This window comes from Diceros bicornis, chromosome 26 (assembly GCF_020826845.1).
Source record: "Diceros bicornis minor isolate mBicDic1 chromosome 26, mDicBic1.mat.cur, whole genome shotgun sequence".
NCBI classification, from domain to species: Eukaryota; Metazoa; Chordata; class Mammalia; order Perissodactyla; family Rhinocerotidae; genus Diceros; species Diceros bicornis.
In genome coordinates, this window is record NC_080765.1 from 18,064,139 (window position 1) to 18,091,364 (window position 27,226).

The 27,226-nt window shown below is 45.4% G+C and overlaps 1 protein-coding gene across 1 annotated transcript in view; it reads left to right on the plus strand.

Moving 5' to 3' along the window:
- Positions 1 to 356: 356 nt before the first annotated feature.
- The window catches only part of GALNT17 (polypeptide N-acetylgalactosaminyltransferase 17), a 437,269-nt gene continuing 410,399 nt past the window's right edge, over positions 357 to 27,226 (plus strand). Inside the window, exon 1 of the mRNA XM_058569476.1 lies at positions 357 to 874. Within this exon, the coding sequence (XP_058425459.1) occupies positions 637 to 874 (238 nt within the window). The 5' untranslated portion in view covers positions 357 to 636. The remainder of the gene's footprint in view (positions 875 to 27,226) is intronic.

The window sequence follows — 27,226 nt, forward strand, 5'->3', positions numbered from 1 at the left end:
TTCCCTCTGCCCGGCGTGACGGAGCGAGTCGGTGAGCGGAACAAAGGCGCCCGCCCCGGGGAGCGGGTCCTCGGCTGAAGACCACTGGCCGCGCGCCGCGACGGCTGCCTGCGGACTAGGGTGGTGGCTGTGTGGCCAGAGGCACGGCGCGCTCTGCCGCGGGCGGGCGGCGAACCCTGAGCCCGGCACCTGCGCGCCGCTCCCGCCGCGGCGCCGGGACAAGCCCGCCTGCTGGCCCGTCGGACCCGGAGGTCCGCTGCACCCGCAGCCCAGCTCCCGGCGAGCCGAGGTCCAGCAGCGAAACACTTGCCGGTGCAGAGGAGAGACCCGCCCCCACCCCGGCCCCCCGGCTCCGGGCTCTTAGTCAAGAAGCCAAAGCGCCTGAAAGGGGCCGCGCGCGGTGGACTGAGGAGGCATCTCGGGAAGCACTTCTACAGACCGAGGACTTCCATGTGAGCGATTTTGCTCTCCCCCCAACCATCTCCGCTGCCCCAGCATCTGCGCTGTGGGCCGAGAGCGGCTGGGATCCTCTCCGGCCGTCTGGAGTGTGAGGCTCGCGCGGCCCTCGGCTGCGCTGCGCCTCGCCGGAGCCCGAGGGGGCGCAGGTCCGGGGTGAGGGCCGGCCGGACGTGTTTGATGGCTTCACTGAGAAGAGTCAAAGTGCTGCTGGTGTTGAACTTGATCGCGGTGGCCGGCTTCGTGCTCTTCCTGGCCAAGTGCCGGCCCATCGCGGTGCGCAGCGGAGACGCCTTCCACGAGATTCGGCCGCGCGCCGAGGCGGCCAACCTCAGTGCGCACAGCGCCAGCCCCATCCAAGATGCGGTCCTGAAGCGCCTCTCGCTGCTCGAGGACATCGTCTACCGGCAACTGAATGGTAAGGACGCGCGCCGGCGCCCACGGGGCTCGGCGAGGGCTGGCCAGGCACAGGGTAAGCCCCGGGAGCTCTGCGCACCGTGCCGGGGAGCCGGCAGTGCCTTGCTCCCGCGCGCTTGCTGTTACCCTCTCTGCCCCGTCTCCGCCGGGAGGCCAGGGTTGCTCGAAAGAACTACCTACTTCGTTTCTGTGCCCCAGCTGTAAGTTTGCTTTTATCGTGGACACATATCAGTATCCCGGTCCCTGCGTGCAGGAATCCTTACCTGGCGACTCCAGCCCAAGTGCAGAAACTAGTCGCGCCGCCAAATGGGACTGGAGGCGCAGGCCGACTTAGAGGAAATAGCTCTTACAGCTTAGCGTTTGGTAGGTCGGACAGGGAGGGACAGTGGCGGGCTTAAATGTCTGCAAAGTCAAGGCCTCAGGTCTGGAGCTAATGCGCTTCGGTAGTAAGTTGGATGACTATGTCATCTTTGTAAGAGGCGGGCTGCACAGCTAATAATGAGGACTCCTCCCTTCCCGCCGCCTTGGCAGAGGCTGGTATTAAAAACACACCCGATTTCTCCCTGGGAGCTGCCTAAGGGCGATTGTTCAAGTTCGTGGTGTTCTGGAGAAGCAGGTTGTTACAGAGTGTAGCAAAGCGAGGTGTGCCATCGAATTAATGACAGTCGTCAGAATCTGTCCCATCTAAAATGTACTCCTCAGTGCTTCAGGAGAAGGAGACTTTTAACGTGCCCTGGTCACATCTGATCCAGGCACTGACGGGTCCTTGGACACTTGCTGTCCCCAAGGTCAGAGTGAGTATTACCTACTTGAGTACAGGCAGCTCTCCAGGGTCCATATGGCTGGTATCCAAGGCAGATCCAAGGCTGGCATCTCCTTCCTGAGCTTCTAACTCATGTTCTCATGGTAGTTCCAGAACTACAGATAGTCATAAGGTAATGATATTAATAATTGGTGGAATTCTTGCTGTGTGCCAGGCGTTGTGCAAAGACGTTACAAATGCATTGTCTCATTGAATGTTCACATCAGTGCGGGGAGGTTCCATTCCATCCCCGTGTCAGAAATGAGAAAAGGAGGCTTGGGGAGGTTAAGAGAGTTGCCCAGTGTCCTGCTGCTAGTAAGTGGTAGAGTCTGGAGTCAGAACCCTGTGTCTGGTTGACCACAGAGATTATGTTCTTAACCACTTCTGTCTCCTGTCTCCTCCTAATTATAAGGATTATTAAGTTTGATGACAAAAGGAGTATGTGGAGCTGCAAATACAGACCTGTACCTGTGTCTGAGTCTACATTAGGAAGACCCAGCTCTACTGTCTTCCCTGTAGTTAGAGTAAGAGACCAGCCTGGTGGCAGGGAGAAGGATGACATCAGACTGTTCTCTTCCTGCTCTCCAATGATCCTTTCTAGGTCCTTCCTGGTGGGATGTGGTCAGATCTCTGAGCACTCTCTGAAAGGACCCCTTGGTCTTCTTGGTGTGGTTCAGCAAGTATCCAGGGGATGCCTTGAACTTGTATCTGCACGGGGAAGCTGCAGTCCCGCTGACCCTGCGCAGACAGTGTAGCCTGGCCGTGGGTATAGCCTGCGGGGTCGTGAGGGAGCTCTTCTGAGTGTCAAAAAACCGAAGCACGGAATGAAACAAAAGCCCACGGTTGGTTTCTGGATGAATTAGAAGCTTGTGGGGTGGGCCTTATTATTTTACGCAGATAACCTGCCGTGGATATACCCACAGAACCCAAAGGAGAGAGTGCAAGACAGCCTGGGATCCCTCACTGTGCTCAGGGATGCAAGTCATTTTAGTAATAGTTTCAGTTAGGAAACTAAATGTGATCTAGCCACGCCCCCCAGATGCCCCGAATAGGAATAATGAAATTCTAAATGGTATTTACTAAGTGCCACACACACGCAGGGACTCATATAGTCTTTATGGCAACCCTAGGAGATAGGTGCTGATACTCTCCCCTAAGTCGCTTGCTTACGTGACCCAGCTAGGGGGTGGTACAGCTGGGGATTGAACCTGAACAGTCTGGTCCTGGAATCGAGGCTCTCAGCTGCTGCATCAGCCTGTCTCACTCTTTGGCGTGTATCAGAGTCACATGGAGGGCCTGTCAAGACACAGATTTCTAGACCCCACCCCCCAGAGTCTCTGCTTCAGTGGATCTGGGGTAGGGGCCCAGGACTTTGCATCTCTGACAAGCTTGAGGCTTGGACTGTGGCCCACTGCCCTCTACTCTACTGCCTACACCAAGATGAGCAAAGAGGAAAACTCATTCGCTCACCAGCGCCAGCTGCTTGGGGTGAGAGTGGGGACAAGTTCTTGGTGAGGAGCCAAGAGCTTGCTTCAGATGGGCTGGGGGTCTGGCTTGTTTCTGTGCCGGCTCTTCTGCCGTGTAAGCAGTTCCCTGGGGGAGTGAGGGTGTCCAGCACTCCGGACTGGTTAGGTCGGGCGCTGTGGGGTGGGAAGGCTGAGTTTTCTTGACTTGCAGCCTCTGAGGAGGAGCTGGCAGGAAGGCTGAGTTGAGAGCTTTTCCAGGGCAAGCCAGGAATTCAAGCTGCAGCTAGGCAGGTGTTATCTTCCTGGCTGCTGAGTGTAATTGGTAGTGAAAGTAAGCCTGGAGGAAGAGGGCAGGGAAAAGTTGTGAAATGTAGAGGACCTTCCTCCTCCCCTCCCCACCCCCCAGTGCTCATCTTTGTCTGTGCTTGTTTGGGGAGATGCGTGTCCCACCTGTTGATGCGCCAGGCCTGCTGGTCCACCTGATGCAGCAGGAGGATGGCGGAGGGAGAGGTCTCCCCGTGCCTGGGAGATGGGACCTGGATTCCTGCGTCCTCTTGCTCTGCGGCCTGTCTCCATCCATTGCTACTGAAGGGGGAGGAGGAAACCTTGACCTTGGCGTTCTTTATTCCTCAGGAATTAATAGGGGGCCTGTGAGAGCTGGGCACTGGGCATACAGTAGGAACAAGGCCACTGGGGTCCAGCCCCTTGGGTACAAAGTGGGAGCTGGCATTTTAAAGGTTGCTCACATTTCTCAAACCTTTCCTGTGGACTCTTAAGAAATTGCAGCAGGAGGGACTCAGGGAGGGCCCACCTTCCCCTGGCTGTGAGCACAGCCTCCCGTAGTGCTCTCTTACTCATGAAGCAGGGTTCCTTGGGTGTCCTGAGAGCGGCCCCCTGGGCTAGGGGGCAAGGGGTGACCCAGACTTCCACTGGACCAGCCTCTCTGCTAAAACTCTTGGTGTGAAGGTCCTGAATCCTGCTTTTGAAAAACAGTTATTGTTTTGTTTTTCTTAATACAGGCTGGAAAAGACACTTTGAGAGAAAGTGGAGCTGCTGGTATGGAGGAGAAAGCACACAGAGATGGGTTAGGTTTTTCCTCTCCAGACTGTCTCTTGTATCTGCTCTCCCATCAGGCCCCGCTGCTGACCCCTGACTGTTGCGGGAGTGCCCTTTAACTGAGTGCCCCTGTCTCCCACCAGCACATGCGACCCCAGGCATCTGAGTGGAAAGCATCTCTTCCAAAGGGCCCCCGATCTTCCAGGGGCTCCCTCTTTCCTAAGGAATCATGGTCCAGCTTGGAGGCTGACAGTCAGGGCCTGCCCCAGCCAGCCCCAACAGGCAGCTCCCAGGTCCCCACCCTTGCCCAGTGCGCTCTGCCTCCTTGAGCTGGACCGATCTACTTGCTGAAATACCCTGCATTTGCCTTAGGATTGTAGCCTCCACATTTCCACCTCAGTCTTGGAGAAGTGCTAGTGGTCCTGGTTTGCCCTCCTCTCCCCCTTTCTGCATTTATCCATCCTTTAAAGCTTGGCTCACGGTCACTGCCTGGGGTGGGGAGGTTGTGCCAGGCCACACGGTTGCTTGGGGCTTTGTTGTCAGTGACCCTTTGCACCCATGACTTATATTCTTGTGCCTCCATGGGTTTATCTTTTGAGTCCAGAACTGGACTGTATGCTTTTTAAGGGCTTGATCCATATTTTTGACTTTTTATACCACCTTCATCCTTCAGCATCTGCCACAGCACCTTGCATGTAATGTAGGCACCTAAGGTTTACTGATTGATTAATTGTATAGGAGCTAGCTTTAGGAGGTAAACGATAGCCACAGAGGAAATAACCTTGACACTGTAAAGGCTGGATTAGATTGGGAGATGTAGTGAGGGGAAGGAGCTGGAAAGACTTAGCTGGGGTTGAGTGTGAGGAAGCCATCTGTCTCCGCCATCTTGCCTGCGCCATCTTGAGGCTGCCCTGGTCCTTCACCCTCCTGACTGAAGGGCACCAGATCCTTCGGTGGAGCTTGGAAGTGAAGCAGTCGGCCAAGTTAGGGACCTGTATATTTCAGTATATTTTCTTTGAATGTGTGATTTTATAACATAAATATGGTTTTATATTCCTTTTTTTGTAGGATAAAATTAACTCATATTTTTTGTAGAAAATTTATAAAATCTAAAAAAATTGTACAGAAGAAAATAATACTGTGTTAAAATATTTTAAAAAATGGTGGTACGATGGTTTTGTACTGGCATTAGGAAAATGGTCCTCGGGACAGACAGATTTCTTGTTAGAATTCCCATGTAACTCTGTACATGACTTTTGGCTTTCTGTCATCTTCTGAGGAAGTTATTTGTTTATCATTTTTGAGCCGAGAAAGGTGAGAAACAGAGATACTGTGTGACTTAGCCAGGATGACACAGCCAGTGAAGGGCAGAGCCAAGATTACTGAAATACCATGGTACTTTTCCCTGGTACAGCACCCCCTGATGAGTCAGGGTAAGGACGGTGGAGGGGTCTGGTGTTTCACTTGCCCCGTGCAAGCTCTGAGCTCTGGGTGGTGACCCTGTCCTTCATCAGAGTCTCTGTGCAGTGAATCGGAAGGGCGCATATCACTGCTCTATCCAGTAAGCCCAGGGCAGCTCTGTCGTAAGAGGAAATGCAATCGATTCGGGTTAGGTTCCAAATTTAGATTTCAGAAGGATATTGAATAGAAGCAGGGTTGCTTGAAGAAAATTGAAAATCTTCGTGGCAATGGAGAGAAGTCAAAATTACCTATCCTAGTCCTGCCCCCAAGCTGCACAGGCAGACGAAGCTGGAGTCAGGGCTGCAGAAAACCAACACTTTCCCAGGTAACCCCAGTGCAGCCCACCCAGCCTGACACATGAGCCAAAGCCCCAGACAGGGAAAGTGAACTGGCGCAGAGGGACAGAGGAAGAGATTGTTCTATAGACTACCAAGGTAGGGTCAGAAAGACAGGGATGGCGTTTGGAAACCATCTCTTTATGGACGCCAGAGCTGGCCCGGAGCTGTTTCTTCTTTCCTGCCGAGCTATAGATGTGCTGGTGTAGACTACAGAGCTGGACGGTACCAGCATGTCCTATGGGAAGGAGGTAAGGGGGAAGGAGGAGAGGGCAAATGTTCATATTAAAGTCAATCACTGCAGTGAACATCAGAAGGAAACCAGGGCAGTGTGAGCCTTCACCCGCTGCATGCAGGCCTTCAGTGGGGCTCTGGGGAAGGCTGGGCCTACGTGCATGGAAGGCTCTGTGAGCGGAGCCAGGGAGAGCCTGGATGCTGGAGGGAGGCTCCCTTCCTTTACCTCTGACGGACTGAGAACGTCTGGTCGCAGCCGGCCTCTCCTGGAGAGGTGGGGAGCTGAGTTCTTGGACAGCCCTCAGATGCAGGCCCATCTGTGTTGGTCAGGCACCCTGCCAGCAGGGGCAGCTGCTGTCTGCCCAGCCCAGAGGTAGTGAAGAGAGGCCACCAGTGTCATTCTCGAGGAAGAAATCCAACCCCCTGACCTTTGCTGTTGCCAAATCAGGGGTGTGCTTTGTGGATAGGAAGGAAGCTTCATAATTAGAGCTCAGAGTGACAACAGGAAGAAGGAACGTGGGCACAGGGAAGCCCATGGCAAATGAAGAAACAACCTAAATTAGACAACCCTCGAGTCTTTACAAACATGCTTTTGGCAGAAAGGTTGTCCACTTGGGCATCAGACAGACTGGGTTTGATTTCTCGTTCTGTCACTTATTAGCTGTGTGACCTTGGGCAGATCACTTACCCTCTCAACTGTGAAAGGGGGTTGTTGTAAGTCAGGATGAATGGGGATTCAAAATGTGCAGCAGTGGGGCCGGACGCGTGGCAGCTGGGAGAATGCAAACTCCTTGAAGGAGGCGGCCTGGCTTGCCTGCTGCCCGTTGTGCTCCTGATGCTGAGAACGGCAGTGGCCCACAGTAGGTGCATAGCAAATATTTCTGGCATGAATGCACAAACAGCTAGTGCTGCTTGGCGGCAGAGCGTAGTCATGGTTATCTGTGCTGTCAGTCTCGAGGGGGAAGAGGAGGTCCTTTTCGCTCTAACTTGCATGGACTCTTTGAATTAACTTGGGATCCTTCTCTCTTCCTCTGTTCGTCTGTTTTCTTCTTCCTTCTCCTTTCTTCCCCCCCCCCTTCTGCTTACTTATAATGGTGGTGCCTTTGGGGGATCACTTTTGAGGCCTAGGAGAAGAAATGGCAGCCTCCACATGCCAAATCCCGTCACAGAACATCTCTTTCACACGTATTAGGGAGCACTTCCTCACTGCTGGGTGTGGGAGATGCCAGGATACAGAGAGGGGCAGATATCCCGCCTCCTAGACGTTTGTGGTCTTGTTGCAAAGGTGCATTTGTAGTTTTGCCAGGTTCACGCTAGGTCCCCAAAGAATATTAGAAGGAACATGGAAGTGGTCAGGCTTGAACTGGCACACAATAGGTCCTTAATCAATGAGTTGAGCTTGAACAAGAGAACTCAGAAGTTTTGACACATGGATCATAGGACACAGGTAGTGAGACCGCCTGGGACCTGATGTGGAAGCAAATCATAGAAGATGGTCACGGCCCGGGACAGGGAATCCATGGGGTGGACTGGCAAGGGGAACTGGGTAGAGGCAGAAATGTGTGCGGGGACATAAGTGGGCCCCGTGGCAAGAGCTCACTGGCGAAGTGGAGCTTGGTTGGAGGACCAGGTGGAGGCTGCCTTGAGTCCCAGACTGGTTTGGACTTAATTCTGTAGATGTGGGGAGGCATCGGGTGACCAGGTCGCTGTGGTGACGTAAGGGAGTTGATGTCGTATAGGCGTTCAGTGTATGCGTGAATAGGCAGGAAAGTGGGTTAGAATCCGGTAGTGGGTGTGAGGTGCTGGCATTGCTGGCCCAGCCGTGCCTGTGATTCGGGACTCAACTAGCCCTCGACCTTCAGTGATTCCAGGTGCACCTCACTTTGGAGCCCCCTCCTGGGCCCCATCCCGAGCTAAGAGTCAGCACCTGGAATGGCTCCCTTGGGACAATCTGAATCAGCCCTCAGGGGCTCTGAACTGAGTGCTCCCCTAGACCTTGCTCCCCTCCACTGCTGTCAGCTTCACAGAGGCCCACTCAGCCCCCCAACCAGACCCCTTTCTTTAGCTCCCTGTGGCTCCATCCTTCCATATCCAGCCCGGACAGCCCCTTGTGGTGAGCCTGTCAGGAATTCTCTTTCCAGCTCCTCCAGGGTCCTCCCCTCTGTGTCCCCTGCTCCAGCCACCCACTGACTCCCTAATTCCGAGTCAGCTTATTCCCGAGGAAGGTCCCACCACGGCAGGGGTCAGCGTCCTTATGATGCACGCTCTGCTGTCTTAGCTGGGCCCTTAGCTTGCCCAGCACCTGATGTTAGGTCTCCCTTTCTGTTCCGCATACCTTCCTGAGCAAAAGAGGAAGCCCCCCAAACTGGGGGCTGGAGGCTTCTGCGGGAGGCCTTGGTGATGAGGAGGGATGGGAGGCGTTGTCTGCCCCAAATCCAGTCCCCTCCCACCCTCCCTGTCTGCTGCTCTCAGATGGCACAGAAGCCTGTTCCACCCCAGCTGCCACCACAGCCGCCCGCTGCACACAGGCTTTGTTCCAGCTGTGGCTGCTGCAACCACAGTCCCCATGGGTCTGCCTTCTGAGGCCATAGCTGGGCATCTGGGTCCTCCTACCCCGTTTGGATTCAGCTGGAGTGCCATGTTGCGGGGCAGGACCTGCTTCCTCAACATCCACTGAAGGGACTAGAAGATGGAGCCCAGAAGGTCAGGGGAGCCAACTCCCCATGGGTGGCCTTCAATAAAGGGGCCAGGAGCCACAGAGAAGCAGATAAATTGCTCCTCCTCAACAGCCGAGTCTCCCTCCCTCCCCTCCTCCCGCCTTTCCTGAAACCTGTAGCACCTAAAAAAAAAACAGGACTCACTTGGTTGAAAGACCTCCCTCTGCCTTCGTTATTGCTCCTCACGGGTCTTTAGACTGTTCTGACATGTGGATGACTATCGGCTTAGCCACTGATAGAGAAGTTTTTCCTTTTAATAATGTCCCTGTCATTGCTAACTGCAGAGCCTCAGCCTTGCCATGCATGAGTAATAAACCACTGCCGTAATTACAGGAGGCCACGTCCAGACACCAACACACGAGCGTGCTGACAGTTATTAGGGAGCAGGGTTCCACAGGAGCCTCCTTCCATCCCAGCTCAGACACAATGGCTAATTGTGTGATTAGCGTTTACTGAGGGGTGTCTGGTGGTCATACATGGCTTGTCAGTGCTGTACCTTCCTGTAGAGAGAGCACTGAACCAGCAGTAGGGAGACTGGGGTTCTAATTCTACTCTGTTTCTAGGGACCAAAGTTTATGCGTGTGTCAATGAGAGCTACATGACTTTAGGGTCCTTTAACTCTCAGGTTATGTGTAACACCCCTCCCTCCATCTTGTTAAAATCTCATGCATTCTCCAAGAACCCATTCAGAAGCCCTTTATTACCTGGAACCTTTCCTGCCACCTTATCAGAATTAATTGCCCCTTCTTCTGGGCTCTTATGGTACGTTGCATGGGTCTGCTTTTCACCCTTGTTCCTCTCAGCCTTGTATTATAATGAATTGTTTACATGGTCTGACCCAGTAGCTTTCGAGAGAAGAGATTTTATTCATTTTTAAAAATCCCTCTCTATGTCATTTAGGAATTAATTCGTCAGCAAGTAATATGTTCTCTCTTAACAAGCCCAGAAGTAGTGGTAGCTAGCATTGGTTTGGCATCATGAGGTCGTCATGATAACATTATAATGTCATAGCTCATTATGTTTCTCTTGGTCTTTTCTTCATCATTACAAGATGGCTGCTGTAGTTCCAGGCATTGCATTTTTGTACCAAGTAGAAAGTGCTGTAGCACTGGCCACATCTACTGCTCTTGTTTAATCATTTCTAGAAGTCTCCCTGGCAGGCTCCCATATGTGGGCATGAAAATGGTCACATGACCAACTTTGCTTTAAGAGAATGGTTGTTTTCCAGGGAAAGTTAAGTATGGTGGAGGCAAAAGAGGAGAGAAGGAATGGCATTTGCTTTGCAAATCCACAGTGTCTGCCATCCCCTTTGCACCCCAGTACATTTTCAGTGAGTATTAAGATGAAGCAAGACTCTTTGCTAACGAGAAATTCAATTAACTAGAATACTCAAGTCCTTGGGCATTCTGGTTCACTTGGATTGGACTTGAAGATGAGATCTCATAGATTGCAACTACTATATATAACCATATTTTGTCAGTGCTAAGATGCACATTTTTACACCTCTGAAATTAAGATTCATTTTACAGTCCGTGGTGTGTCATAGTTTAATTGGTAACATTTTTTTCCCTCATGGGTACATAAAATGGTGCAACTTACAGTTGAAGGCATCTTAGATTCGATGAAATACAATATATGGTGTTTGTGCATACATGGGTATACTATAGTTTACCATACACTGTTTTTTTATTGAGCATCTAATTCATATCAAGTGTTTTGTGTTACTTAATTATTCATCAAACCTACTTATATTATTATACCCATTTTACATATGAGGAAGTTGAAGCTCAGAGACAGAAGTAAGTTGTAATATAATCACAATTATTATTGCCTGACAATAAGCATTTTTTTAATTGTAATGTAAGTGCTTGACATTAAGCTTTTGATTGCTGAGGCATTCCCTTCAAAGACATCCATCTTGAATAAATATATTGCCAGCTACACAACTAGATAAAGAGCTAGGCTAGCCCACCCATGAAGTTCCCCTTTTAGAAAACCCTGGATGACCTAGATAACTGACTGCATGAGTGACCCTGCTTTTCCTTTCTCTTACTTTAATTCCCTCTTCTATGTTTTACATTCTCCAGTAAAGAATGAACCGGTGAAACTGTAGGCCCCCCAACCTTGACCCTAATAAAGGCAGAATCCCAGGGCTGCTCTCTTTTTCTGCTTACCTGTGACCTCCCTGTGTGGCCCCAGGCATGCTGTGTACCCTCCAGGACCTGTGAGTAATAAACCTTGTTTTTTCAAGATTTTCTGAGTTCTTCAAGATTTGTTCTCTGATGGTTATTGCTGAGATACACCTTGCAATCATGATAAAAACCACAAGAGCCCGACCAGCCTCAACCTGTGGGGGAAATGTCTGTGGGGGCTCACCACAGGTAGTAAGGCTCGGTGAGTGCCCCCAGGCATTTCTAGCTGATATCATCACTGTCGATAGGCTGGGACAGACCCCAGACACCCACCAGCTGCCTTTCTGTGTCTTCCTTTGTGAAGTCAGCACTCGCTGACTCCTGGGTGTGGGACTCAGTCCCCATCAGTGTTGGCAGCTGGTCCAGGGACTGCAGAGGGGCAAGCATGGGGATGCAGTGACAGGATGGTGGCAGGGAACCTTACTTCCCTCAGATTTAGCAGTTACTAGTGTGTAAAGTTGTAAAGCTGTTAATTCTAGGGCTCTAAATTATGCTGGGTGAGCTTTAAATCCAGCCCATAATTAGAACAAAATGTGAGAAAAGTGAAATTGATATTAAGTTAATTAAAAGGCTTTGCTTATATTTGCAAGGAAATTAGCACAACAAGAGTGCTGACAAGTGCACATTGTTAATTTCTTCTTCTGTTTGGGCAACTCTCAGCAGGCCCCAGGCAAGCTTTGTTCTTGGCTTCTGCCCTGTGCCCTCCCTACAATTGAATCTGTATCTTATTGGTATCATGTGGTGGCTTTAATTGGGCAAGATCAGTGTAATCTTGTCACGGTCATTTTTTAATGGATGCCAAGCCTTGAGCAGGAGCCACACTATTCCGCTGAGAGCCTACACCCTGGAAGTATATGTGTGGGGCTTTGGAGGTGGGCTGTCAACATGTAGCTGATGCAGATGGCTGATGTGGTTCCCTTGTGTTCAGAAGATAAGCCTTTTGCCTGCAGTGCACCCTTCTTCTCATCCCTGTTCGCCATCCTGATCTATGCCTCAGACCTGGGTTTGAGTGTGCAGTGTAGAACTTTAGTTTGGAGTTCCTAGAAGGCAAGAGCAAGTCTTTTTTATGGTACCATTTACACCAGATCAGCGTCCCAATTAGGGACAGGCAGCCTGGAACTACCATTGTCTCTAGTTGGGGTGGCAGAGGCAATGCTATTGTTCACCAAGGAATTTTCTTTTCCTCTTGGGCAAAGAGCTAATTTTCAGCCTCCCCTGCAGTTAGGTGGGGTCATGTGACAGTTCTAGGTGATAAAAGATGTGCAGAAGTGGTATTTGTCACTCTTAGGCTTGGCCCACAGAATCTCCTGTGGGGTCCTCCATGCTCTCTTTACCTTTCGGTAGTGGCCTTGGAGTCCACTTCTTGGTGGCCTATAAGATGGGAGGGTCCTCCATCCCTGAACGACTGCGTGGAGCAGAGCACTACCCTCCCTAGCTCTCTCTTGATGTCTTTGTGCATTGGACCATATGTGTCAAGCTATTGCCATCTTGGAGCTTCTCTGTTACGGCAGCTAGTATTAATTATCCTGACTCATTCACTTAGGCTGGGCTGGACCACTAGTCTCCCTTAGTGACAGGCCAGTCTATCTACTCTAGATCTCTGTCCTTGATTAATATAATCAGCAAATATTGGTTGAGCTAGACAATAAGTGGGGTGGGGTAAGGTGGTTGGATTGAAAGTCACCTAGTTCTAGACGAGCTTCTTTGTCTGCTGTTGGCTTTAAGAAAATAGTCTTGTTTCTCGGTGTCCCAGTGTTCTATTTACAGAGTGATGAAATGGTTATAATCATCCTGTACTTATGCTCCATGTTGGAGCTGAGGGACAGGTATTGAAATATAGCGAAGTTGTTTGCAATTATAAACAACTAAATAATAGATGCATTGTCTTTATTACAGCTTCTGCTGATAGGAACTGGCATTTTTCAGGATGAGACAAACTGAAAAGGTTAGTTTAAGAATTAGCAATTAAAAAAATCATGATCTTTGCTGCCACTGCATTTTAAATCATGAAAACATTTATGTTTGTGCCAAAGTTTCACAATTTCCTTTAGAGCAATTACTGAAATGCATTCACAAGATAAAGATGGAGTTCAGGGAAGAATATTTAAGAGCTCTTTAATGACATTAAAAATTTGCTAATTTGCCAAGTTGTTCTAAAATCCACTTCAATTTTCTTTTCTGCTTACCCATCTTCCTGACATTGAACTGATTCCAGGAGATTTGAAGAAAGGGGCTGGAACGAATATTAAAATACACAAATCTCATGAAATATCTTTTCAAAGCCTTTTCTTTTCCTTCATTAGCTGAAGGTGAACACTCAGGAAGATATAAGAACCCTCAGGCTGTGTTTACTTGTACAAAGCAGTTTGGGGAGAAACAAAAGCTAAACAGTAGTTGCTAATGGGTGGTTTGAATTAAACTCTTTTCTTTTACTGCTCCTCAGTAGCTTGTAAAAGGAGACCCTTGGGGAGGAGTAGACTGCCCTAATTTCTTCATCCTCATCCGTCCTGCTCAGATCTCAGCTCCGCACCACTGCAGCCAGTGAAGGGCTGATACCCCCAGCCTCACTACTTGGTGGGTGCTGTGGCTCCCTCTCCAGGGCTTTGAAAACCCCAGACCCCTGGGGACCCAGATCTGTCTTTCCTCTTCCCCACCAGAAAGGATCTAGTGTTGATGGTGTGCATTTTCATTAGAGTGTAAGTTTGTGGATACCTCTCAGGGATGATTCTGTTGATAGCCTAAACTTCAGTAGAGAAAGTTCAATAGCATCGAGTTCCAGCAGGAGCCAGAGATGCAACCCTGGCCCCACCAGCTACCTCCCTAACCAGCTGACCTCCAGGGAGAGCCGTACAATGGACTGAGCATGGGCTTGTGAGTTAGGTGGATGGAGTCTCTAACTTCTTTTTGGCTACTTACGAAAGCCAAACCAAAGCTTGTATTTTGGGCAACTCACATAACATTGCTGGGCCCCAGTTTACCCATCTGGAAAACAGCAGCTGCTCCTATAGGTATGAAAAAGAGTGTGCAACACGGTATTTGTAGAATATCTTGAAGAGTGCCTATAAATAGGAGAATGCTGATGAATGATTTTATTAATACTGTAGCAGTGGTAGTCAGAACTATTACTGCTCCTTGGAACAGGACACTTAGCCACTCCAGATCAGTTTTCTTCCCATGAAATCTAGATAAGATCTAAAGTGTGTTCAAGTTCTGTGATTTTATGGATCAGATAGGTAGAGTCAGTGATTCAAAGAGTGTCTTTTCATGTGAACAATGGCTGGTCAGGACTGGTCCGATTTGTATCTTTTGGCAGCAATAAGAATTTCTATCTAATGGAATGAGAAATTATTTTCTTAAGTGTGGTGGTTTTAAAACATATCTGCAAATTCTCTGACACTATTCCCAGCAAAAGGTGGAGTTTAATTTCCCTCTTATTGATTATTATGGGCTGGCCTTAGTGAGTGACTTCTAGTGAATAGAATTCCATGGAAGTGATGTTGTGTGACTTCTGAGGCTGGATCATAAAGGGCAATAGAGTTTCTGCCTGGCACTCTCACTGGGGACACGCGTCTTTGAAGCCTTGAGCCACCGTGTCTGAAATCGGGATGCCTTGAAGCCAGCATGCTGGAGAGATCGCATGGAGAGAGAGAGAGAGGTGTCCCAGGAGTCTCCATTGTTCTAGTTCCTAGCTGTTGCTGTCCACCCAGTGCGGGTGCCCGATGTGACTGAGCGAGCTTCAGTCCACCCCACCCCACCCCTTGCCTTCAGGCCTCCCCAGCTGCTGCCAAGCGGAGCAGAGACGAGCTGTCCCCACCCCAAGCCCTGCCCAAATTGCAGATTCATGAGCAAAATAAAGGTAGTTTTTTTTAGGCCACTAACTTTTTGCATGGTTTGTTATACAGCAGTAAAGAACTGAAACATGATCAATCCAGTATCCTTGTGCTAATAAGGTGTTTTCCCTCCGAACCATGAGAAATAGAGGACTCCTGATGGTGGTGGTGATGATGATGATAACAGTGCTTACAGTAATAAATATAACAATATAACAATATAGCTAACATTTATTGTGCACTTGCTTAAAGTACCCAGCACTGTGCTAAAGACTGTATATGGATATAAAAGTGGGTAATGAATTTTTTTCTAAGTCCTGGGCTTATATGCCACCAATAGACTGTGGATAACAGCCTAACTATTCCAGAGGGGATTAGGGTGGCCATGAATTTCAGGTGTCTTTTAGCCAAATTTCTGACATGGCCTGGACCGCTGTGCACCGCTGCTGTGTTTAGATGGGAAAAGGAAGGGTGGCTGGCCTGCGATGGCTCCCTCTCACCTGGACGTCACTTAGCTAACACAGAACATCGTATCCCGTCTCATGGACCCTGGCACCAAAGTTTCTGAATTCACACTGTTTCAGGTCTTTTAGCAGAGGCAAGAACACATTTGACAGAGCCCGTTTCTATAGGAGACAAGAGTTTTTCTACTTTTTGTGGAAGCTGGAGAGTTTGGTGCTTCTACAAATAGGCACTGCAAACCTACAGAGCGCCATATTCTCTGAAACTTTAAATAAATACTGCAAACTTCTTTTATTCTGGTTAAGTAGTGTGGGAGGTAGGGGGCTTGTCTGAATTATGGTCTGTAACAGAGGAAAAGAAGCAACATCTCACTTTTCCCAGAGTGGGCACATTTATTTCAGTCTTAACTTGGCTACAGCTTTAACACTTATAAAGACTAGTGGATGCAATAGGCCAGTGGTTCCCATGCCTGTCTGAGCTTCATATTGACCTGGGGAACTTTGGAAAAAAATACCAGTTCCCAGGTCTCTCATCCTGGAGGTTCACATTTTCCAGCTATGGTGGAACTTGACTTGGAAATCCTTATTTTTCGAAAGCTCGGTGGGTGATTCTGATGAGTGGCTGGGAGCCACTGAGATGGTTAACACCTGTGCTTTGAAGTATTTTCTAGTCCTTTCCTCGTGGCAAAAACTTTACAGCCTTCATACCTGTGAACTACTTCTTGGAGGGCAGATATCACCCGTAGTTTCAATGTTGCATCTGTAAAAATATTATCCATTTCACAGGGCTTTTGGGAGGATTAGATGAGTTTATGAGTTTATTCACATGAGATGTCTGTACATTTCTGGCTTCTAGTAGATTCTTATAGTTTTTTTTTTTTTTTTTTTTTACTTTCCAACACAATTAACTTTATTGCCAGTATTTGCCTCTTGATTTCAAGATTTAAAAATGTACCTTCAAAGCTGATGGTCTTTTCTCCCCTTAAACATGAGATCTACCCTCTTGATCAGCGGTTGTTGTCATGGCTTGTGTTTCTGTGGCCGAGGCAGTTGGCATCCCCTTTGGGTCTTACGGTGCCTCCTGTGAGTGCTGTGCTGCCTCCGGCTGCTCTGCCTGCCCCACGCCTTTATCTTGTGCCATCTGGGGTGTCTTTTGTTTGGTAAGCTGGATCTGGGTGACTTTATTTCATTCTATTTGCTGTGAGTACAATTTTTACCTTTTTATGTAAAACCTGTTTCTCGTGTTTCCGAAATTAGTTTAGTGTAGTATTGATCTGGTTTTATAAGCCAGTACCTTCTTCAGTCTTTCTTCTCACGCCCAATAGCTATCCATAGCCAACTCCTGGTAACTCCCATCCCTGCCTCGTGTTTCCGCTTCCTCTTCTTAGTGTAGCCCCCCATGTCTTACTTTGGACTTGAGGATTGACTCCGTAGATATTTCTGTCACCAAGCTCTTCTCTTTGGAGCCTGTGCTGCACTTGGCCTCCACTGTTCCCTTCCCAAAACATGGTTTGGATCAGGCCACTTCCCCTCCCCATGGCTTCCCTCAGCCTGAGTTTGGTTCACCCCCTGCAATGCTGCCCCTCTTGGGCTCAAATGTGCTTTTCCTGCAGAAAGGTACCTGTCAGCTCAGAGTTCCTGAAAGTGATGGGAGGTTGGCTGGACATGATATCCTAGACTTTAAGAAGGCAAATTTGTGATGCAGTGTGCGAAACCTTCTATGTTTTATAAATTTTTCCAGTTCTTACATGGTTGTCTTGCCCACATCTAGTTGCATACCTTCCTTTTTCTAGCTTTCTTTTTGAGTCTTTCTAAAGCATTCAACTTGGTTTTCACTGAAACGGTAATCTTCTTTCTTTTCTCATAATGTCATCAATTTATGTAATTTAATAGAATTACATAATTATAGTAACAAGCACAGCTGGCATGAAGAGGTTTGGGAAAAAACAATAAACTATTGGCAGGTATACAGCTCAACTGGTGAGAGCAGAAACAGGCAGGCCCCCTAGATAGAGAGGTGCCTACCAGCCAAGCCGACAGCATGTCCCAGCGTCTGTCTTTATTCTGTTCTACAGAGATGATGGAGAGTGTCAGTCAGTCTGGCGCACCAGTTAAGAGAGCATCTATTGTATTAAGTTAGCATGTTTATTGTGATGAACTGGGGGAACGGGGAAAAGTAGAAATGAGAAAAGAAAATTGTTATAATTCTGCAGCATTGAAATAACAGGATTTTGCTTCTTTTTTTTTTTCTGTAAACATTTTTACATCTTTAAGATCATACTCATATATAAACGTTTGCATCCTGTGCTTTTTCTTAACATTTTTATATAAATATTTTCCCATATTATTAAACACCTTGTAACTTTAATTTTAGTTGTTGTATGTGATTTTCAGGCTATAGTTTTACCATAAGTCACTTTCTCACTTCACTATAGGCAGAGATGTAGATCACTTTCAATTTTTATTTTTTTGAGGAAGATTGGCCCTGAGCTAACATCTGTTGCCAATCTTCCTCTTTTTCTTTTTCCCTCCCAAACCCCAGTACATAGTTGTATGTCCTAGTTGTAGGTCCTTCTAGTTTCTCTACGTGGGACGCCGCCTCAGCATGGCTTGATGAACAGCGAGTAGGTCCACGCCCAGGATCCCAACCGGTGAATCCCAGGCCGCTGAAGTGGAGTGTGCAAACTTAACCACTACGCCACCTGGCCGGCCCTCAAATATTTATTATAAATAATAGTGTGATGAACATCTTTATATATAGAACTTTATATCCATTATCAGATAGAAATAGTCTCATGTGGAATTATTAGGCCAAAAGTTATGGGCTTTTTAAAGCTTTTGATACGTTTTGTTCAACTTGTTTCCATTAGTTTTGTATCAGTTTATGCTTTCACCAACAGTGCAAGGGAGTCCTTGTGTTGCCTTATCTTCCTTCACAATGAATAGATATTATAATTTCTAAAGCCTTGCTAATTTGATAAACAATCACATAACTTGCATTTTCTTGATTGGTAGTGAGATTGAATATTTTTCCAAATGTTTGTTATTTGCATTTGCATTTTTGTAAAATTATGAGTTCTGATTTATCTGTTAAAAACAGAATTTATCTGTTGATTAATTCAATCGTTGATTTGCCTGCATTTTTTATGTAGTGAAGAAATTATCTTTGTCTTCAATGTTTATTACAAATATGCTTTCCAAACTCATAGCTTACCTTTTAATATTGATACTGTTTTTGGATGAGATGTATAGGTTTTTTACATTTTCTTAGAGCATTTAATCTTACGAAGTTTTTCCTCATTCAGTGTTTGAAAAAATTTCACATATACTTTTTCTAGCTTTATTTAAAAAATTAAGTTGAATTTTTAGCATATAACTAAAAATATACATGAGAATTATGCTTGGGAATTATACTTGGGAGTTGAGGTTCTAAGTTGATCTTCTCTGCTTATTTTAGTTTTTTCAGCCCCATTGGTTGTGTAATGCTTTCCCACCAATTCGTGATCCCCCTTTATCATGCTCTTAATTGTTAGATACACAAAGAATGATAATGTTTCTGAGATGTCTGTTCTGCTCTAGTGTAATATCTATACTTGAATAATTGCCGTGTTGTATTAATTATGTGGTCATATTAGTCTCCCTCATTTCTCTTCTTTTTTCTTTTTTTTAAAAGAGGATTATTGCTATGCCTCTTTTTGGTCACAATGTCCATATACTGGAATTCTTAATTTTGTTTGTCTCTCAAAGACTGGCAGCGTTCTCGAAGGAAAGGTACACAGATGATAGATTTTCAGAGATCTTTTTTTGTATGTTTTCCTTTGCCTTTATAAATATATGCCTTGGCTAACTGTAACATTTCTTTGTCAGAATCTCCCCCCTGAAAGCTATGACATTCTATTTTGATATGTATTATTGCAGTGGATAAGTCCAGCCCATCCATCTTCCATCCATCCATCCACCCATCCATCCATCTAGGACCATGTATGTAATGTGTGAGGCCCAATGAAAAAGGAAAATGCGGGGTCCCTTGTTCATCAATTATTAACAATCTCAAGATGGTAACAGCAGAGCATTAAACCAAGTGCAGGGCCCGTCGAAGTGCAGGCTCTGTGTGACTGCATGAAGTCACTCATGAAGTTGTCCCTGCACTTATCTGTTCCATGGACACTTGAGCACTTGAGCACACACTATGTGTTGTGTGCTTTAAGGGAAAGAGCCCTCAAGATACATTCCAGTGGAGACACAGGCAGGTCAGCTGTGGCATCATTAGTACTTGATGGAGGTATGCACAGTAGTTGTGGACGCACAGAGGAAAGAGAACTCCACCAGACCCCAGCTGCCAGAGGAGGCTTCTAGACGGGATGGTGCTTGCACTGATGTTCTAAGGCTTTTGCTCTGAGTGATGCAAGGAGGCTTTGTAGAGTTTTGAGCACAAAGTAATGACATACTCCAATTCAAATGCTTTGAGAAGATCACACTGCTGCGTGGAGATCATGTTGTAGGGGACAAGGGTAGAAGCAGTTAGGAGGCTACTGCAATAACCCAGGAAAAGGAAGATGGAAATGGTGGCTTGGACCTGTTTGGAATAGTGGGGGTGGTGAGAAGTGGTCATGTCCCGGATATGTTTTGAAGAATGCACTGTGATGATGTGTGGATGAAATAGATATGAAGTAGGAGAAAAAGAGAGCAGTTAAGGATGACTCAGAGGTTTTTATCTGATCAATTGGAAGAAGGGAGTCGTCATTCACTAAGATGGAGAAGACTTACGGGGAGCAGGTTTAGGGGGAGATGAAACATCCAACTTCACATGCATTGAGTGTGCAATGCTTATGAAACATCCAAGTAGAGATGTTGCACCGACAGTTGGATGTACAGTCCTGGATTTGGGCGTGATCTAGGTGGGGGAAGAGAAGGGAGAGAAGAGGTTACCAGTGAGGCTTTTGGAGAAGAGAAGACAAGAAAGACACTGTCAATAAAATGTTTTTGGTGACGGATTAGATACAGAAGAAGGAAACATTTAGAGAATGAACCTGACCATCTGTTAAGGCCCTTTTCCCCTCATTCATTAGCCCAACAGGGGTTCTGGAGTTTGGAGTCATATTTCATTCTTTTGGAAAGAGCTAGTCTTGGAAGTATTTCTTCTAGTTCAGATTCCTGTGGGAGATGATGAAGGTAATTTCTTGATATTTATTTATGAGGAGGAGAGAATTGCTGCCACTTAAATGTTGAATTATTAATGATTTAGGAGGAAATGACTTCTTTCAGAAACACAGTTCTGAAGACCTGTTAGATAGAGGCCAGGTAGTAAATGACCTCTTGCAGCGACAGGTCTGAAGAGTTGATGCCTATCGAAAGAGGATGCAGTAATTGCCTTCTGTGGGTTGGGTTCAGGTGGTCATGATTTCGGAAGCAAGTCCAGGATCAATTTGTTTATGACACTCAGCACATTTGAGAGTCTCATCTTTGGTCATAGAATCCATTATTCCTGTTGCTTTTTAGTAGCTATTTTATAGGAATCAGAAGGCGCTAAGGAGACCATCTGTCATTTATGGTTGAGAGAAAGCTGGCCACTCTAGAACCAGTGGATTTGGAACAGAACATTTCCAAGATCCAGTGAAGAGCCCGATGGGTCCCAGGCCATACTGATCTGACCTTGGAAGACAATTCTTCCAGTGTTTGGCTGTCTGTTCCCAGGCGTGTTGGTAAATTTTGCAGGGAAAAAAAATGCAAATAATTGTCCCCTTTCAAAATTAAGAGGAATTTTTGCAGAGAAGGGAAATATTGGGGAAGTGCACTTAAGTGAGACTTGCAATGTATATTCAGTGTCCAGTATGAAACCCAACGAAGGGACAGGAACAACAGAGAAAACACATTTTAAACAATTGGGTAACCTGGGAGTGTGAGTGTGTGGAGGTGACAGGGTATTTATTTTATCATCGTGTCAGTCATTCACTCACTTTCAAAGATGAGGTTAAGTTATCTAATGACATTTGCTGGGTTCTGAAATGGATTGAAACCTGTCTTTATTTCCAGTGGCTGATTTAAATATGGTATAGCTCATTTATAATTGAATAGAAATGTGGTGGCTCCTTACAGATTTTGATGGCATTCTCTCCAAAAAGGCTGTTTTGTTTTCTCTTTTTGAAATAAACATGAATTAGCATAAGAAATAAGGAGCCTGTGAAAGGAATCAATAAAATTAACTGGAATTGGATTTCACACTTTGAATGCATTGCACGTTCCTATTAGGAGAGATATGGAGAAAACAGGGAATCAGTTCAAAGACAAGCTGAGGCTCATAAAAGAGTGACCTACTTCAAGAAGATGAATATTTTAAATAAGAAAAGCTTGAAAAATAATTCATTTTACACTGATGGACCAAAGCTCAAAATAACCGAGAAGCCTAACAAAATGACAGGTTTTTCTGGATTTGGAAAGGGCTGGGCTGGCACTTTGTTAGGGGTAGCGCTAGAGGTATTGGGAGGAAGACTGGGCTTGGAGTCTGAAGATCTGGGTTTGAGTTCTGACACTGCTGATTAGTTTATTTAAAATTTATGTTTTGGTTTTGACTCTTAGCGCTGCTTCCCTTTGTATTGCAAATGAAATTTGCTTGACTTGACTTTAACGTTGAAATTAAGCCTGTTTAATTTCTTTAGTTTTTACAGTGAACCAGGAATTTAGGAGTTCAGTCCAAGCTAGATCCTCAGAGTGGAGGGGCTGAGAATGTGGAGTGAGGGCCTCTGTGGAAGTGACGTGTGACCCTCCTTGACTGATGCGCAAGGACCTCAGTGCAAGCCGCTCTTCTCCCCTGAAACTCTCCTACCTCCTGCTTCTGGGGCCCTCTGTAAATGGGGTCATGTACCACGCAATAAATAAATATTCAGGGAGGGGCTTGGTGAAGTTTCTTCCTTCTACAGTGCTGTCTTTGGCAGAGCTGTACTGACTTCATTGTTAAAGTACAATGTGCACATCGTCGATTTTTTTTTTTTTTTTTTTGCAAATGAAATATTGGTGCTCAGTGAAGAGTGGCCTCATAGAGCCAAAATAAAGTTCTCTGTTTACCTGGCTAGTAACTCTGAATTTCCTCGTGAATGAAATGGAGATAATCCCCATCACATTTGTTCAGAAATCTCCATTTCTTTATACTTACTTGGACTTTTTAAAAGTTGTTTTAAAACAGCTTTATTGAGGTATAATTAACATACAATAAACTATGCATGTTTAAAGGGTACAATTTGATAAGTTTTGACATATGCATGCACCAATGAAACCATCATCACAATCAAGAAAATAAACATATTCATCACCCCTAGAAGTTTCCTTGTGCACCTTTGTCATCCTGCCCTCCCTCCCCTCCCATCTGCCTTTCCTTAGGCCACCACTGATCTGCCTTCTGTCACTGTACATTAGTCTGCATCGTTCTCGAGTTTTACGTAAAGGGGATCATATAGTGTGTATTCTTTTTTGGCTGACTTCTTTCACTCAGCATAATTGTTTTGAGACTCATCCATGTAGTAGTGTATATCAATAATTCATTCCTTTTTACTGCTGAGTATATTCCATTATATGGGTAGACCGTACTTTGTTTATCCGTTCTCTTGTTGATGGACATTTGGGTTGATTCCAAATTTTGGCTATTCCAAATAAAACGGCTATGAACATTCACGTACAAGTCTTCGGAGGGACGTAGGCTTTCATTTCTGTTTGGTAAATAGCTAGGCACAGAATGGCTAGATCAGATAGTAGGTGTTATGTAACTTTGTAAGAAACTGCCAACCTGTTCTCCATTTTATGTTCCCACCAACAGTTATGAAAGTTCCAGTTCCTCCAGATCTTTGTCTACATTTCTAAATTTTAGCCATTTTAATGTGTGTCGTGGTAGCTCTTTGTGGTTTTCATTTGCTTTTCCCTAATGACTGATGATGTTGATCGTCTTTTTGTGAGCTTATTTCCCATCTGTATATCTGCTTGGTGAAGTTTCTGTTCAAATCTTTGCCCATATTTTCTTTTTCTTTTTGCTGTTTATTATTGAGTTCTTTTGCTGTTTATTTATTCAGGATACAAGTACCTTATCAGATATGTGATTCCCAAATATTTTCTCCTGGTCCATAGCTTGTGTTTTCATTCTCTTAACAGTGTCTTTTGAAGAGAAATTCTAAATTTTGGTGAAGTCCAGTTTATCAATTCATTCTTGAATGGATCATGCTTTTGGTATCATATCTAAAAAATCTTTGCCTAACTCGTTGTTACAAAGGTTTTCGTCCATGTTTTGTTTTGTAAGTTTCAGAGTTTTAGGTTTTCTATTTACATTTATGATCCATTTTGAGTTAATTTTTGTATATGATGCAAGTTATGGATTGAAGTGTATTTTTTAATTTTTGTATACGGATGTCCAGTTGTTCTGGCATCATTTGTTGAAAAGACTATACTTTCTCCATAAATTGCTTTTGTACGTTTGTCAAAAATCAGTTGTTCATTTCTGGACTCCCTGTTCTGTTCCATTGCTATGTTTGTCTATTTACAACAATACCACACTGCCTTCATGACTGCAGTTTCATAATAAGTCTTGAAATTGGGAAATGTTAGTCTTTCAACTTTTGCACTTCTTTTTTAAAGTTGTTTTGGCTGTTCTAGATCTTTTACATTTCCATGTGAATTTGGGAACCAATCAATTTCTGCAAGTGAGGATAAAACCCAGTTAGCCATCTTTTAAATTTATTGTTGAATTTGATTTGCTAAAATTTTGTGTAGAATCACTGCATGCATGTATTATTGGCTGGTAGCATCAGACACTTTTCCTGGCCCTGTGTGAGTCCCAGGCACTGTCACCCCTAATCCTTCTGGATGGTTCTTTCCCCAGCCTTGGGTCCTTGCTTCGCACTAATGCGTTGATCAGTATTCAGCTGACACTTAAAGGGGACCCTCTGCAGATCTCTGGTATTCTCTCTCTGTGCAGCTCTCTCCTCTCCAGTGCTCTGCTGGGTGAATTCCAGCTGCCTTGATCTCCCTGGACCCTCCTGTCTATCCCCTCAAATCAGGGAGGCTGCCGGCCTCCGCCTGGCCTCCCTCTTCCTGCACGGCAGTCTGCAAACTCTCTCAAGGTGGTGGTTCACCTCATTTGTCTCCTGTCTCTCGAGGATCCCTGTGCTTTGTTGCCTGATATTCAGTGTCTTGAAAACTGTTCTTTTATATATTTTGTCAATTTTGGTGATTTTAGGTGGGAGAGTAAATTTGGTCTCTGTTACTCCACCTTGGTTGGAAGTAGAAGTCACTTACTAGGGTCTTACATAATGGTTTCTCGTATTGTTTGGTGTACTTTTTAGAAGGGATGTTGCCCTAGCCAGGCTGTCTGACCTTTTGTATGTGAATGCAAGTTCTGTCCGTCCCGAGTCCCCTTCCTTTTTCAATTTGTAACACCTTGTCTTAACTCCTGTCATTATTTTTTTATTGTTTCTCTTTCCCATTTGACTATAGTCTCCTTGAGGATTATGGCTGAGTTTTATTTACATCCTGCCCTGATATAAGGTTTGTTTATAGCATGAATGAGTGAATGAATGAAAGTGAATGAAATTTTCCATTTCCGTAAGAACGTATAGGATGCTGTTTTTCCCTTCCCCTTCAAAGAAATAGATCAAAAAAGGATATGTTCAGTTTAAAGGTTGAAGCTTTATTTAAAATTTAGCTTATTTTGAATTTTGAGTGTGTGTTTGTATGCATGCGTGCAGTAATGATGGGGTGCTTGGTGTTTTAACATCGGTAAAGGGATGCCTAACTGGGAGTTAAATTTCCCCCAAAATAATTCATGGTGTGTGATAAATTTCTCTCTAGGAGGTACAGGTCTGGGACCATATGGTCCTGAACTTTGCTTTTTAATGAAAGTTTATTAAACAAATGCCATTATACTTTATAGCTATTACAAATAATCTGTGCAGTTTTAGTTCTTTTTTCTTTTTTCGCTTTTATTGCTAAATGGGACAGAGGCAGAATTTCCTAAATATATGAATAATAGGAAGCCTCTATGGGAATTTTCTGTTTGTAAGGTGGCTAGTGAGTTTGAGGGAGGAACAGCACTAGAGAAAAAATTTAGAAGAAGCAGTATCTCCGTGAATAATTATTTTAGAAAAAAATTTATGTCTCAGGAATATTCTCATTAGAAATTTTTGATTTCCAATTACTTGCAAGTTACTAATTTGAGGAGGTGAATTTACCCATTATTATTGCACTGTACTTTGCTCAATTCTCTGTGATTTGTGCTTGTAGCTGTCGCAGAATGTAAAATGTAAAATGAATGCAAACTGAGTTTTTAATCTATTTGAACAATTTGGAAACTCGCATCCCACTGTAATGGAATTTTCTGTGTAGTGCCAAAGGATTTTTTTGATTCTGAAGTTTTTATGCTATTTACTTTTGCTTTATTTGAAAAAGATTCTGGGGTGTTGCCAAACACAACCGGAAATTGCTTGCAACTGTATTAGAAATACATGCGATGTGGTTGAATGTGGAAGTGCGGCTGCCTGTGTTGTAAATCATCCCAGGACTTGTTGCTGGGGTTAGTAATGGCTTATCTGTAACTAATTTTTGTGATCACATTTGTAAAGAGACAGGCAATATTGGAAGGAGTGTGGGGTTATGGGACTTTTACAGCTAGAACAACTTGAATGAAAGATTCTAGAGTGTTTTTCTTGACTATTTTTTAATTTTCCATTTAGTTTAGGTTTGCTTTCTGGAAGGGACACTTCCCACCCCCCATCTGATCTTCTTGCTTGACTCTTTTCAGCTGTTGGGGTTACCTGGGTGTGCTAATGTGAGAGTGATTTTTATGGAAGGGAAAGGAATTGAGGACTGGATAGGAGAAAACCACACAGGACAGAAGAAAACAGGATACAGGAAGAATTTTGGAAGAAGGCCAAGAAGTAAACAAGAAGGTGAGGGTGTATGTGTTCGTCAAAACTATTGATGAAGTTAGCCAGGTTTAGGAATGGATTCTAAGAGCCCTGAAATAATCCTTTTCTGTCTTTAGTCTCATCTACGATGCTTGGTTATCTCCCAAAGCAATGGATAGGTGCCATCTTGGACTGGTCTTCAGTACTGAAGACCCCACTGCCCTCTAGAGTGAAAACTACTTGAGGGCAAAACCATGTCACCATCTTCCAGTTTCCACAATGCCTTGCACATAATGGTAGCTTAATAAATGTTTACTGAATAAATAAAAGCCCTTAGCCTTGGAATTGTACTCAAACTTCGTGATTTTTTTTAATGAACAGAGTAACCTTATTACTGAGATAAGCAGCATCGGGTGGCTTTGAAATGTCCTGTTACTTCCTGTTTGGTTTGAAATGAGGATGTTGCTCTGTCCTAAAGGTGAGGAGAAGAGGGGTTAGGGAGGAACTGATAGCAGGAAAAGGAAAACCAGGAGAGGAAGACGAGGCCAGGAAAAGAGCAGATGCTAGAAACGATGTGGGTTTTGTGGCACTGCAAAGCTACCATATATTTCTTGCTATCATGATTATGATTGCTCTGTTTTAAGAGGTTTTTGTCACTACACAATGCATTGTGTAGCTGCTGGATACTGGTGTGTCCATTCCTGGAGAACCTGGGAGGGCACTACGCAATGATTTGGTTGTTTCTATGAGCCTCAGATGTGGTAGTGCATGTATGGCCCACAGGAATCCTAAAGGCTTGGCGGAAGGGTTTTAGATATGGATCCTGGAATCCCCAGCCATGTCAATGGGAAACAAGATGGTGGGCTGCACTCCTAGGGTCATAGTGTGACCATAGACTTCAGCTCTTGGAGTGTAC